The following is a 14,637-nucleotide window of genomic DNA, read 5'->3' as shown; positions in this document are numbered from 1 at the left end:
ACTGACAGACACTTAGGTTGCTTCCATATCTTGGCTATTGTAAATAGTGCTGCAATGAACATAGGGGTGCATGTCTTTGAATCTGAAAGAAAGCTAATGTAATTCTGATTAAAGGCCTTGACATTTTAAAGCTGAATGGGACTTTAATAATAGCTTACCCCCCCTTTTTTAGAAAAACAAGTCTTATACAAACATGGTAGTGAAAAAAAAAAATTCCTGAGTTTCTTTTGGAATTAAGAGAATTGTACTATTGAGATAGTACTGCCTATAAATTGGGGATTGGTATCATAAAGAAGACCCTTTTAGATCTTTGATTTCTGGATTCAGGAAAGTCAGGTATTTTGTTTCTTTTATTACTTCTGTTTTCTTATAGTGTGATACTTGTTATTTTATTAGTGGAAACCCACTAGTTTTATAAGTGGTAACCCACTAGTTTTAGCATCTACTTATGATTTTTGCCTGAATCAGTTATTTCTGAAATGACTGCCAAGTGGCAGTTTTCTAAGTTTATCATTTCATTGGTATTTATCAGTTGGAAAGTTTCCCCTTACTCTCCATTTATGTATATATAGAAGGAGGTATTTACTTACTATCACTGTGGATTCATGAGTGTGTATTTTTATCAACTAAGATCTGGTAGTAAATGTGTTTTACTGGATCTGGTGATTTTTAATAATAAGCATACTGAGCATTATTTCTTGGTTTGGTCCAAAGCATAGCCAATATGGTTTGATTTATAATATATGTATATTGTAAACATAAAAATATATGTCCTTTGGCTTATGCACCCCTATTTTATCGCAGCACTATTTACAATAGTCAAGAAATGGAAGTAACCTCAGTGTCTGTCAGTAGATGAATGGATAAAGAAGATGTGGTACATATACACAATGGAACATTATTCAGCCATAAGAAGAAAACAAATCCTACCATTTGCAGCAACATGGATGGAGCTAGAGGGTATTATGCGCAGTGAAATAGGCCAGGCAGAGAAGGACAAGTAACAGATGATTTCACTCATCTGTGGAGTATAAGAATGAAGAAAAAACTGAAGGAACAAAACAGCAGCAGACTCACAGAACCCAAGAATGGACTAACAGTTACCAAAGGGAAAGGGACTGGGGAGGGTGGGTGGGAAGGGAGGGATAAGGGTGAATAAGGGGCATTACGATTAGCACACATAATGTAGTTGAGGGCAGGGACATGGGGAAGGCAGTATAACAGAGAAGACAAGTAGTGACTCTATATCATCTTACTATGCTGATGGACAGTGACTGTAATGGGGTATGTGGTGGGGACTTGATAATAGGGGGAGTCTAGTAACTATAATGTTCAAGTAATTGTACATTAATGATACCCCCCCAAAAATATATATATATATTTATGTCCTTTGGGTCCCTCAGTTTTCCTACTAGGAATTTATCTTATAGATATGCTTTATAAGATTATTACAAAAAGTGTTATATTATCCTACATATATGCTGTCTTCTTTTAAAGATTATTTCATCTTTTTGTTATGGACAATTGGAGTCATCTTAAATATCTCATTAGAGATTTTTGTTATTGTAGTAAATCTGTACAAGAATATACTAAGACATAGAACAAGCTATTTAAGTATTGATTAAAAAGGTCCTTCAAAATATAATAAATACAAATGTATATGTATTTCTTTTTGTATATACATAGAATGGATATGTTTAGAAGGAATCACAAGAAACTGGTGACATTAATTACCTTTAGAAAATGAAACTAGTTGGGGACAGGGTGGGGATAAACCCTCCTGTAGCTTTTGACTTTAAATCAGTTAAATCTTAAAAATTCACACACTGTAGATCTAGTTACTGAAACATTTTGTCTAAATGTAAGAATTTAATTAAACTGAGAATTTTCTTATGTAATTCCTGTCTAAATTTAAGGATGTAATGTATTTTCATTGTCTTGGTAGATGACAGTAGTAGAAAAATTGGTATGAAGTATATGAAAACTATATACTTTATAGCATCTTGGAAAAATGAATATTTTCTTTGTATTTCGGTAGCATGCATATGCACTAGAACTTCTGTCTGATCAATTGCATGAAGGAGCTAAAGCTCTTGATGTAGGATCCGGAAGTGGAATCCTTACTGCATGTTTTACACGTATGGTAAGAGCTTTATTTTTCATTCTGGCCCTAAGAGAAGTGTATTATATGATTTGGCATTTTATTTTTTTTCACTAGCTAGCAGTTTTTGAGGGTTTTATTAATTTTTTTAATTCTATAAGATAGTAATTGAAATCTGTATCTCTTAGGATTTCTTTTTATTATACGTAACAACATTCAGTCCAAACTGGCAGACCTAAAAAAAGAGAGTTTATTTTATTTATATAATATAAAGGTCTATATCTAGCTTTTTGTATGCCTAGATTCAGAAGATCAGATGCTGTTAATGATAATAGATTTCTCTCTGGTTCTTGATTTGATTTTGCTTTCCTCCATAATGTTGGCTTGTTATCAGATAGTCTCTTCCCTTGTGATTATATGATGGCAAAATCAAAGTACCTTCTTCTAAATTCTCATCTGGTAGAAAATAATAGAGTCAGATTTTCAATCACTCCTACAGGTTTATTAGGAGTGAGACTAGAACTTCTGCATTAGGAAAAGTGCCCTTTGAAAAATGCCTTATTTATTACACTTTGGCTTTTCTCACCAGAGGCTTATCTGGTAAATGGCTATCCAGAGTGTAAGTCTGGGGGCCCTTGAGTAAGGTTCATCTGTGCTCAGGTAATCAGATCAAATTAATAATGGGAAGTCTTACTCTGGAGGCCAAATTGGAAGGTTCTGGTCTGGCTAAGTGGGGATTTATAGATCCATCTTGGACTAGAATACATTTAACTTGCTGTAAACATGTAATTGGCAGGTAACTAGGATGTAAGCTCCAGGGAGAAGGGAATTTTGTCTGATTTTTTTCAGTGATGTATCCTAAGTATCCAAAACAGTGTCTGGTACCTAATAAGGACTCAGATATTTCTTTTCAGTTGTTTTACTTATTTTGTAGAAGTTAAGTCCTCACTAACGGGATGTCAAGGATTTCTTTTTTTTAGAAAGTTTGAAATGATGTCTAAGTAGTGACATGTTCTCTATATCTGACATATTTATGGTTTCAGCAGAAAACTCATTAAAAAATCATTAGATTTCTGAGTTATCTTTTCAAAAGTGATGTTAAATGTTTTTCACATATGTACCATGTGCTTGTCAGTGTTCTAAATGCTTTTCATGTGTTCTCTTACTAATCCTCACATCATTTATGAAATATGTACCCTTTCCTCCTCATTTTACAGCTGAGGAACCTGATTCATAGACTAACTAACCAAGGTTATGTAGTTTCAGTGGTGAAACTTAGATGTGAATCCAAGTAGTATGACTTCAGAGTCTTTATTGTGTTAAATTTATTTTGTAATTGATATTTCTATTTGGGGCCTTTTTATATTTTTATGTATTTTATACTTTCTGCATATGGCAGTAGAATCAGATGTAGAAATCTTATAAAAATTTTTACATGACATTTTGATATTTAAAGTCACATTTTTAGATGGAATTTAAATTAAAAAATGATTGCCCTAAGTATCTCAAAATTGGTGGTTAAATCTTTCCTCAAGGGCCTGGATTTAAAAATGAGAAATCGAAGAAAGATCATTTTTCTTAGTTTCATAAATTTTTTGTAATTCTAGCTTCTTAAATACTGAAATATAATTATTCAGTTATGGGTTATCGTTGAGAAAGTTGTATTTGGTAAATAATTTATAATAAACTGAGTAACAGTCTTAACTGGAGATGTAAGCTCTTTGTCTTCATTTCTCATGGCAGAATCTGACTTTAGATAAGGAAACACTTTAATGACACTTTAGAAAGATAGATTTAGACCAGTGAGCTATTAAATTATTCTCTCATTTCCAGGTTGGACCTACTGGAAGAGTCATAGGAATTGACCACATTAAAGAGCTAGTAGATGACTCAATAAATAATGTCAGAAAGGATGATCCATCGCTTTTGACTTCAGGGAGAGTGCAGCTGGTTGGTGAGCATCAGAAAACTTTAGACATTTCCTCTCTGAAGAATTTTTATTTTCAGAAAATCCCATATAAGCTAAATAATGCTCAGAGCTAATTACTACATTTTTGTAAACATTCACTTTTAAGTACTAAGTAAAAAAATAATTACTCTAAAATGTTATACTAATTCCTTCTTCACCATGGGTGACATGATTGTTAACCATTCCAGAAAATGCCATGTTGAGTGTTTTTTCATTACTTTTTTTTTTTTTAAGGTATCATTGATATACACACTCTTATGAAGGTTTCACATGAAAAACAATGTGGTTACTATATTCACCCATACTATCGAGTCCCCACCCATACCCCATTGCAGTCACTGCCCATCAGTCTAGTAAGATGCCAGAGTCACTACTTGTCTTCTCTGTGCTATAGTCTTCCCCATGATCCCCCCCACACCATGTGTACAAGTCTTCATTACTTTTTAAGAAGAAATGCCAGAATAACAAATGTCCTTCATAAAAAACTTAAAGTAGTGCAGAGATATGTAAAATAGAAATCCCCTTTTTCCCTCAGTTTGCTATACAGAATATACGTATGAATAAATTGCATGCATAGTCTTTTTAATTGATTCACACTATACATACTATCCTGTAGTTTCCTTTTTTCCCACTCAGCAGTATACAATGGACATACTTCCATGTGAGCACATTTTGTATTGTGAAAAATAACAAACATCAAAAAAGGCATAAAACAAATGTGAAGCCTAATAAATAACCTGTTTACTCATCACATTGATCAAGAAATGGAACACTATTAGTACCTTGGAAGTCTTCTGCTTGCTATTTCCTCATCATAACTCCCTCCCATCTCCCTTAGTGGTAACCAGTATCATTACTTTTATGCATTTACTACCTAATTGCACTTCCATAAGTGATGTTTAATTTAATTTTGAACTTTAAATAAATGGAACTACACAGTGTATATTCTCTGATGAATGATTTCCTTCATTTGTTATTATTTTTGTAATATTCATCTACCTTTCTATATATAGTTCATTTTTATTGCTGTATCACATTCTATTGTAGGAACATTACCAAAATTTATTTATTCTACCATAGATGGATATTTGGGGTTGTTTCTAATTTGGACGTTATTCACAGTGCTGCTGTGAACATGTGTGTACGTAAGTCCAGATGCATATATACACTCATACAAGTACTCATTTCTGTAGGAGTGTTATTTTATGTCCATAGATTGACTATAGATACTGCAAAAGTGATTGGACCAATTTACATTACCATTAGCAATGTGTCACAGGGTTCCTGTTGCTCCATATCTCTACCAATACTTGGAATTGTTAGATTTTTTTCTTTTTATCCACTTAACGAATGTATAGTGGTATCTCTTTGTGCTTTTAATTTTGTATTATTAACCGGCAAGGTTGAACACTGTTTCATATGTTTGGCTATTTGGATTTTCTCTTTTGTGATATGCCTGTTCAGATACTGAGTTATTTATATTTTTCTTTGATTTGTTGGACTTCTGTAGACTAGCCTTTTGTTTATACATACTGTAAATCTCTTCTGTGGCATGCCTTTTCACTCTTGTGTTTTTGGTAAGTAGAAATTAATTTTTTAATGTCAGACTTACTAATTTTTTCCAGTGTTTTCTGTGTCCTATTTAAGGCTACTCTTGAAGTCATGAAGCTATGTCCATTATCTTATTTCTCAGAAGCATTATGCACTTCAGCTTTTCACATTTAGATCTTGGATCTTTCTGACACTGATTTTTATGTGTGTATAAAGTAGGGGTCCAACTGTATACTTTTCCCATATGACTGTCCTCTTGTCCCAGCATCATTTATTAAAAAGTCTATCCTTTCCCTGCTTTAAAACCACCTATAATTCTTCACATTGGGTACTTGTATCTGACTAGAATTTTAAAGCGTAATTTCTTTCTTTCAGTGGGGGATGGAAGAATGGGATATGCTGAAGAAGCCCCTTATGATGCTATTCATGTAGGAGCTGCAGCCCCAGTTGTTCCCCAGGCAGTGAGTTACATTTTTTGTTATTTGTGTGCTTTAGTTAACTAAAGCTCTAAAGATTTAAAAAGATATGATTCCTAGATGATGTTCAAAATATAACTAGACCTTCATGTTGTGTATTTTAATTACAATTAGTAGGAATTTTTTTTCATATGCAAACAGTGGTATAAATGACATGAAGATTATTAACCCCCAGCTTGTGTCTGTCTTATCTGAAGCAATAGTTGATCCAGGTAAGAAATAATTGGGAAAATCCCTCTGGAGTTCACGGCCTGCTAATTACTTGGTATTTAGTAAATTCCAGAATATGTAAGACTATGTTAGGTGCATGGATGAGACCAGGAAGTAGTTGTCATACATTTTACCTTCACAAGCTTATTTTCTAGAAGAGACATGTCATACGTGTAACAAGGAAATTAATGATATAATAGCATATCATTAGCATATGATATATGTTGAATAGAAAATTTGTACTTTGGCAGTTGAAGGGAGAGAGACAATTTTGCATAGAGTAGTCAAGGAGATGTCATACAGGAATGGAATTTGAACGGAATCTTAAAGAATAGCAGGATATGCATAGTTCCAATGAGAGGGAAGGCTATTCCAGTATTGTACATTACACAGCCAAGGAAATATTTAAGTACAAAAGTGATTTTTCATTTTAGTAAGACTGATAAGCTTATGTGAGCCCTTAATATTCCTTGGTTAAGTTCACTGAAACCTTAGGTTTTTGTTACAGTAGATGACTGGGGGCTAAAAGAGATACAGTCTCTTTTGCAGGCTCTCATCTAGTCCCCAACCTGTAAGTGCTTAGGTCACTTATGAGAAACTGAAAGTTGAGAGAATTTGCTCAGGCCATTGATGAGCTGCTTACTGGCTGAATGACTTTGGGTAATGACTTCGGGATAATTACTTACTCTCTCTGGCCCTGTTACCTGTTTTAAAATAAAAAGACTAAAACAGTGATTTTAATACATTTTAGTTGATGTTGAAGGATAGGGAATCCTAAGTGAGTAGGTTAGTGAATTTTAACATATGAACACACCATCAATAATTTTTTTCTTACTTTTTTTTTTTTTAATACTAACAGCCTCCTAAGAATAATTAAAATCTGCAATAGAAGAGTGCTTAAATGAAGTTGCTTGAGTTTAGGGCTCATCTTCCTCACCAAGATCCTGAGATAATCTTGAAGGGCATTTTTGGCTTTAACTCAGTGTGCATTTAAAGGTTTATAATAGCACTTGAGGTATTACAGAGGTCTTTATACAGCTAATTAAATGTGAAGATAGACATGCTGAGGGGGTTTTCCAATTTTAAGAAAACAGAGTAAAGATATGTATGTCTTCTCTTGATATCACCTCAAATAAGAAATGGGAACACAAACTCCATATTCAGTTATCTAGGAGCTTATACCTGTAATCCTGACTCTGGTGTCTGTGAAGATGGAAAGCAGATGGAGTAATAACTGTCTAAGAAGGGTAGAGAAAGTTGAACAAAGAGACTGCAGAGGAGACTACTGATGGAGAAGCAGTTTGCTCTGCAGAACTCTAAAAAGGCTTAGAAATTAGAGGCATCCAGACCTTGGAAATCAGAGATGAAGCATGGGTCTGAAAAAGGGCGGCTGCTTGAAATTCTTTGTGAGGGACAATGAGTCTAAGCCCTAAAAAATTCTCAAGAACTGAAGGACATGATTCTTTAGTTTGAAAAGATCTATAGAGTGCCTAGTACAAGGAATTAAGGAAAAAAATAAAGAACCTTCACATCACCATGAAATTTCAGAGTTTTAAGGATAAAGAGATTCTGAAAGCTTCCCGAAAAACAAAATAGATGATCTGTTAAGGATTGGTAGTTAAAAAGGCATCAGACTGCAGAGTAGCAGCATTGAATCAGTAGGTCAGAGGAACAGCCATACAATTCTGAAACTGAAAATGATTTCTAACCTCAAATTCTGTACTCTCACATATCACCACATATGTAGAATAAAGATAGTTTTAGACTAGCAAATCACTGTCTCTATTTTTTTTTATTTTTATTTTGTTATCATTAATATACAAATTACATGAGCAACATTGTGGTTACTAAATTCCCCCCATTATTAAGTCTCCACCACATACCCAATTACAGTCACTGTCCATCAGCATAGTAAGATGATATAGAGTCACTACTTGTCTTCTCTCTGCTATACTGCCTTCCCTGTGTCCCCCACTACATTATGAGTGCTAATCTCATAATGCCTCTTATTCCCGTTCTCCCTCCCTTCCCAACCCTCCCTCCCCCAGTCTCTTTCCCTGTGGTAACTGTTAGTCCATTCTTAGGTTCTGTGAGTCTCCTGCTGTTTTTTCTTTGTTCTTATGCTCCACAGATGAGTGAAATCATTTGATACTTGTCTTTGTCCGCCTGGCTTATTTCACTGCGCATAATACCCTCTAGCTCCATCCATGTTGCTGCAAATGGTAGGATTTGTTTCTTTCTTACACCTGAATAATATTCCATTGTGTATATGTACCACATCTTCTTTATCCATTCATCTACTGATGGACACTTAGGTTGCTTCCATTTCTTGGCTCTTGTAAATACTGCTGCGATAAACATAGGGGTGCATATGTTTTTTTGAAACTGGGATCCTTCAATCTTAGGGTAAATTCCTAAGAGTGGAATTCCTGTATCAAATGGTATTTCTATTTTTAGTTTTGTGACGAACCTCCATGCTGCTTTCCACAATGGTTGAGCTAATTTACATTCCCACCGGTAGTGTAGGAGGGTTCCCCTTTCTCCACCACCTCACCAACATTTGTTGTTTGTCTTTTGGATGGTGGTCGTCCTTACTGGTGTGAGGTTATATCTCATTGTGGTTTTAATTTGCATTTCTCTGATAATTAGCGATGTGGAACGTCTTTTCATGTGCTTGTTGGCCATCTGAAATTCTTCTTTGGAGAAGGTCTGTTCATATCCTCCACCCATTTCTTAATAGGGTTATTTGCTTTTTGGGTGTTGAGGCGTGTGGATGTTAACCCCTTGTTGGATATGTCATTTACAAATATGTTCTCCCATACTGTAGGATGCCTTTTTGTTCTGCTGATGGTGTCCTTTGCTGTACAAAAGCGTTTTAGCATGATGTAGTCCTATTTGTTCATTTTTTATTTTGTTTCCCTTGCCCAAGGAGATGCGTTCTCAACACAGTCTGTATTTTAAAAAATATTAATGCACTGTTTCACAGAATACTTACGAAAGAATTGCTTTAAAAATATCAAAAAGTGAGGGAGGAGAGAGAGAGTAGGAAAAACCAGGAGGAAGCCATGGGTTCCTTAGGTCTTAGGACATCGGGTGACGGAGAGTCAATGAGAGTTCCCAGTATTATTGCAAAGTGAAGTTCCGAAAGCTGGGGAGCAGGCCTTGAGAATAACCAGTACAGATTTGGAGCAGGAGGAGGAAGAGACTAGAAGGGAGTCTACCAGGGAAAAAAAAGCAAACAGGCGCTAATTAAGATAGGTTTGTGTGAAAATTTCACTGAGAAGCTGTTGGAGGATACAAAGATATAGAGACAGTTAAAAAGAAAAAATTCTTCAGGTTTTAACTGTAGGGAAAGTAACTATAAGAAAGGAAACAATCATTGGATACCTTTTGGCTCAGCTACAAATTATATTTACACAGTCATAACAAAATGGTTTTAATAAAAAATTATGATATTGTTTGGATTGGGGGGAAAGAACAGCATATATGTAAGAGTTCAGCCCTTACCTAGCATATAACTTGAAATAAAAAAAAGGAGATACTGTACAGCATGGTAACTCTGCTTAATAAGACTGTATTGTGTATTTGAAAATTACTCAGAGTAAACTTTTTTTTTTTTTAAATAATTATTTTTTATTGAAGGGTAGTTGACGCACAGTATTACATTACATTAGTTTCAAGTGTACAACACAGTGGTAAAACATTTATATACATAATTCTAGGTTCCAGCTATCACCCTACCAAGCTGTTACAATATCTTGACTATATTCCTTATGCTATACATTACATCCCGGTTACTTATTTATTTTACCATTGGAAGTCTGTCCTTTTTTTTTTTTTTTTTTTTTTGTGAGGGCATCTCTCATATTTATTGATCAAATGGTTGTTAACGACAATAAAATTCTGTATAGGGGAGTCAATGCTCAATGCACAATCATTAATCCACCCCAAGCCTAATTTTCGTCAGTCTCCAATCTTCTGAGGCATAACAAACAGGTTCTTACATGGAGAACAAATTCTTACATAATGAATAAGTTACATAGTGAACAGTACAAGGGCAGTCATCACAGAAACTTTCGGTTTTGCTCATGCATTATGAACTATAAACAGTCAGTTCAAATATGAATACTCATTTGGTTTTTATACTTGATTTATATGTGGATACCACATTTCTCTCTTTATTATTATTTTTAATAAAATGCTGAAGTGGTAGGTAGATACAAGATAAAGGTAGAAAACATAGTTTAGTGTTGTAAGAGAGCAAATGTAGATGATCAGGTGTGTGCCTGTAGACTATGTGTTAATCCAAGCTAGACAAGGGCAATAAAACATCCACGTATGCAGAAGATTTCTCTCAGAACAGGGGGGGTGAGGTTCTAAGCCTCACCTCTGTTGATCCCCAATTTCTCACCTGATGGCCCCCCTGCGACTGTGCCTGTCTTAGGTTGTTCCTCCCTTGAGGAATCTTACCCGTCTCTGGCTAACCAGTCATCTTCCGGGGCCATACAGGGAAATGTGAAGTTACTCAGAGTAATCTTAAAAGTTCTTATCACAAGAAAAAAATTGTGTGATGATAGATGATAATTAAACTTACTGTGATAATCATCTTGCCATATATACATGTATCAAATCATTATGTTGTACACATAAAACTAATACAATGTTGTGTGTCAGTTATATCTCAAAAAGAAAAGACATGCTTTAGAAATAAATACTACAAAAGTGTTTATTTCTAGAGACACAGCTGAAAGGATTTAAATGACTGGATTTAGGGGCAAGGTTGGAGTAGGTGGAACACTTGCTATTTGCAAGTGTTACTTTGATAAAAATTAAAATGGCAAAAATAAAAGAGACTTCCATCAATAGAATAAAAAGGGATCCTACAGTTTGGGAGAATATATTCACAGATGACATATCTGATAAAGGATTGACATCCAAAATATATAAAGAGCTCACTCACCTCAACAAACAAAAAGCAAATAATCCAATTTAAAAATGGGCAGAGGAGCTGAACAGACAGTTCTCCAAAGAAGAAATTCAGATGGCCAACAGGCACATGAAAAGATGTTCCACATCGCTAATCATCAGGGAAATGCAAATTAAAACCACAATGAGATATCACCTCACATCACCAGTTAGGATGGCCAACATCCAAAAGACAAACAACAAATGTTGGCGAGGATGTGGAGAAAGGGGAACCCTCCTACACTGCTGGTGGGAATGTAAACTAGTTCAACCATTGTGGAAAGCAGTATGGAGTTTCCTCAAAAAAATCAAAATAGAAATACCATTTGACCCAGCAATTCACTCCTAGGAATTTACCCTAAGAATGCAGGATCCTAGTTTCCAAAAGACATGCACCCCTATGTTTATCGCAGCACTATTTACAATAGCCAAGAAATGGAAGCAACCTAAGTGTCCATCAGTAGATGAATGGATAAAGAAGATGTGGTACATATACACAATGGGATATTATTGAGCCTTAAGAAAGAAACAAATCCTACCATTTGCAACAACATGGATGGAGCTGGAGGGTATTATGCTCAGTGAAATAAGCCAGGCGGACAAAGACAAGTATCAAATGATTTCACTCATCTGTGGAGTATAAGAACAAAGCAAAAACTGAAGGAACAAAACAGCAGCAGACTCACAGAACCCAAGAATGGACTTAACAGTTACCACAGGGAAAGGGACTGGGGAGGATGGTTGGTAAGGGAGGGATAAGGGTGAAAAGGGGGCATTACGATTAGCAAACATAATGTAGCGGGGGGCACAGCACGGGGAAGGCAGTACAACACAGAGAAGACAAGTAGTGATTCTATAGTGTCTTACTATGCTGATGGACAGTGACTATAATGGTAAATAAATAGGTAGATGATAGATAGATAGATAGGTAGGTAGGTAGATAGATAGATAGATAGATAGATGAAAAAAAAGAGACTTGCTGACAACCAAAATTTAAATTAAAGACACCCTTCCCTAGGATAATATTCAAAGTAAGTTTTCTTCCTTACTGTTTTTGATCACTGGTGATTTGTAAGGCTACATTCAAATGTAAAATTTGATTTAGAAGTTTTCTGTCTGGAGAGGCTTTCTTTGAGTAGTCTTGGTTCTTCATTTACAGGGACATCCTCATTCTCATGCTTCTGGGACTCCAGCCCTACCTTCCTCTGTCATGGTGACAGTAATCATAAATTCAGTCATAAAACCAAGGTTCCCTTAATCTCTAGTTCAATGATACCCTAAATTCCACAGTGATTGGATAAGATTCCTTGCTGATTTCCTACACTTCTCTTTCCCTCCTCCTCCCTTCTTACCACAAAGAGTCAGACATGCATATAGACACTGAAATTTTCTGCTTTGCCTTGGCCTTCCCAAGAGAATATTTCTACATTATGTGGTCCAGCTCAAACATATGGAGCACTCCAGTTGTACTGGGTACTACGTTACATACTAGGGGCACAAAGATGAGTAAGACACAGTCCCTATGATCAAAGAACTTGTAGTTTAGTAGAGGAGGTTAATAGTAGATGAGTAAGTGTAATTGAGTAATAATTTTAACAAAGTACATATGTGCTAAATTAAAGTACATTTCTGCTTTCTGCCCATGGGCTGAGTCTTAAGATAAAATTTATAACTTGGTGTGTATGTGTTTTTCTTCTAGCTGCTAGACCAGTTAAAGCCTGGAGGAAGACTGATATTGCCAGTCGGTCCCGCAGGTGGAAATCAGATGTTGGAGCAGTACGACAAGCTCCAAGATGGCACTGTCAAAATGAAACCTTTGATGGGAGTGATATACGTGCCTTTAACAGATAAGGAAAAGCAGTGGTCCAGGTGGAAGTGATTTTATCTTCTGCTCTTTCTTCTTCCACACAGGCAAGGTGAAAGGGTGTGGATTTTAAGACATTAGACTATGAGAGCTGCATTTGGTTGTCACCTTTGTGCTACTCCATTTTAACATCAGAAATTCACTACATTAAAAATGTAGAAAAATTTTGCATCATCTGCTCTTCTTTTGGTTTAATTCATAGCTTTGGGAAAGGGGGGGTGAGACTTGGTTGGCACAAAGGTTTTTGTTTTGAAGAGGCTTTCAGCTGTAGTTCAGTACTTTCTAAGGATATTTTATTATCAGCCACTCTGTTTCTACATTGACTAATCATGTTTATAGATGCTGTTTGGTCATGGAAACAGGCTTTGGTCTGCAGAGAACAGACCATCATTTCCTGCCCTCTTCACTCTTTATTGTACCATTTGTTTTAAAGAGAAAGAAGGGAAAAGATATTTTTGTCCCCCTTTTCGAAGGTGTTGGAATCTCACAGGGGATGTTCTTCCTCTCAGTTTGAGCTCTCTCATTCAGTGAGGTTCACCGACATGACAACTTGTACCTGTTTGACATTCAGCTCTTGTTTTAGAGCCATTGTAGGGAATAAATGACTTGCCATTCTGCAGAACAAGGCTGCCAGTTTTTAAGCTACACTGAAGTTCCTGGGGAGGTGGGGGGGATTTGTATGCTCAAAGTGAGTGCCCAGGTCTCACAAACCCACCCAAAAGGCCAAAAAGCACCGCATGGCTCATTATATTGCCCACTTTTGTTTTATGTCTCAACATAATCTGAGTATTGTGTTTGAAGCCAAGATTTCTTTTTTCCTCATCCTCAGTAGAATGACATTAATGAAGACTCTTTGAAAGTAAATGCCAAAATAAGAAAGGCTGTACAGTTTCCTTGTTTTAGAATTTGTTTTTATTTGAAATGGTACTTATTTTAAGGTGATTAGTTTCTTAATAAGTAAAATGGTGACTATAAGACCTCTCAATTTTGTTTTCTGGAAAAAGGAAGCCACTTTTTGAATCAAATGTAATCACAGAACAGCAATGAATCTAACTTAGTTTATTAAAAAGTGAGTTTTACTTTTAACTAAATTCTGATTGGCCATTTCTGGGATATCTTAGAAGAAACTGCATTTTATTCTTCACCTAATACAGTTACAGCTATTTTCTTTGAATTAACCTGGAGCACAGCCACTTCTTAAAAAAATTTTTTTTTAACTCTATCAGTCTTTTGACAGAATCAGATAGTTATTAACTAATTATGGCCTTCCTTCACTTTGCTTCTTGTATTGTTATAGCATTGCATAGTTGTGTGATTGCCGCTGTATCTCTCTCTCTCTCTCTCACACCTATCACTGAAATTACAGACATTTGATACCAATTGAGAGTTCGGGTTTTCTTTAAGAAGTTTAATTATTTTCTTTTTATTTGCAGTAAGTATTAATATTGAACAGTCTGCCTGTAATGTAATGTGAAGGAACTATAAAAAGTTGTTTTGTTTT

The 14,637-nt window shown here is 35.4% G+C and overlaps 2 protein-coding genes across 7 annotated transcripts in view; one reads left to right on the top strand and one right to left on the bottom strand.

The window, feature by feature from the left end:
* Nucleotides 1–14,637, bottom strand: part of LRP11 (LDL receptor related protein 11) — an 81,718-nt gene that overhangs the window by 15,335 nt on the left and 51,746 nt on the right. The window lies entirely within an intron of this gene.
* The window catches only part of PCMT1 (protein-L-isoaspartate (D-aspartate) O-methyltransferase), a 42,164-nt gene that overhangs the window by 20,695 nt on the left and 6,832 nt on the right, over nt 1–14,637 (top strand). For 2 of the 6 annotated variants that reach the window (XM_036906948.2, XM_036906946.2), the window contains exons 4-7: nt 2,039–2,143; nt 3,935–4,055; nt 5,997–6,082; nt 12,972–13,141. In XM_036906948.2, the coding sequence (XP_036762843.1) occupies nt 2,039–2,143; nt 3,935–4,055; nt 5,997–6,082; nt 12,972–13,141 (482 nt within the window). Of the gene's footprint in view, nt 1–2,038; nt 2,144–3,934; nt 4,056–5,996; nt 6,083–12,971; nt 13,189–14,637 lie in introns of all 6 variants that reach the window. The other 4 variants (XM_036906949.2, XM_036906951.2, XM_036906950.2 and 1 more) reach the window with 2 other exon arrangements.

Source organism: Manis pentadactyla, chromosome 12 (assembly GCF_030020395.1).
Source record: "Manis pentadactyla isolate mManPen7 chromosome 12, mManPen7.hap1, whole genome shotgun sequence".
NCBI classification, from domain to species: domain Eukaryota; kingdom Metazoa; phylum Chordata; class Mammalia; order Pholidota; family Manidae; genus Manis; species Manis pentadactyla.
Note: the sequence above shows the minus strand (reverse complement) of the source record. Positions and strands in the feature narration are given on the sequence as shown.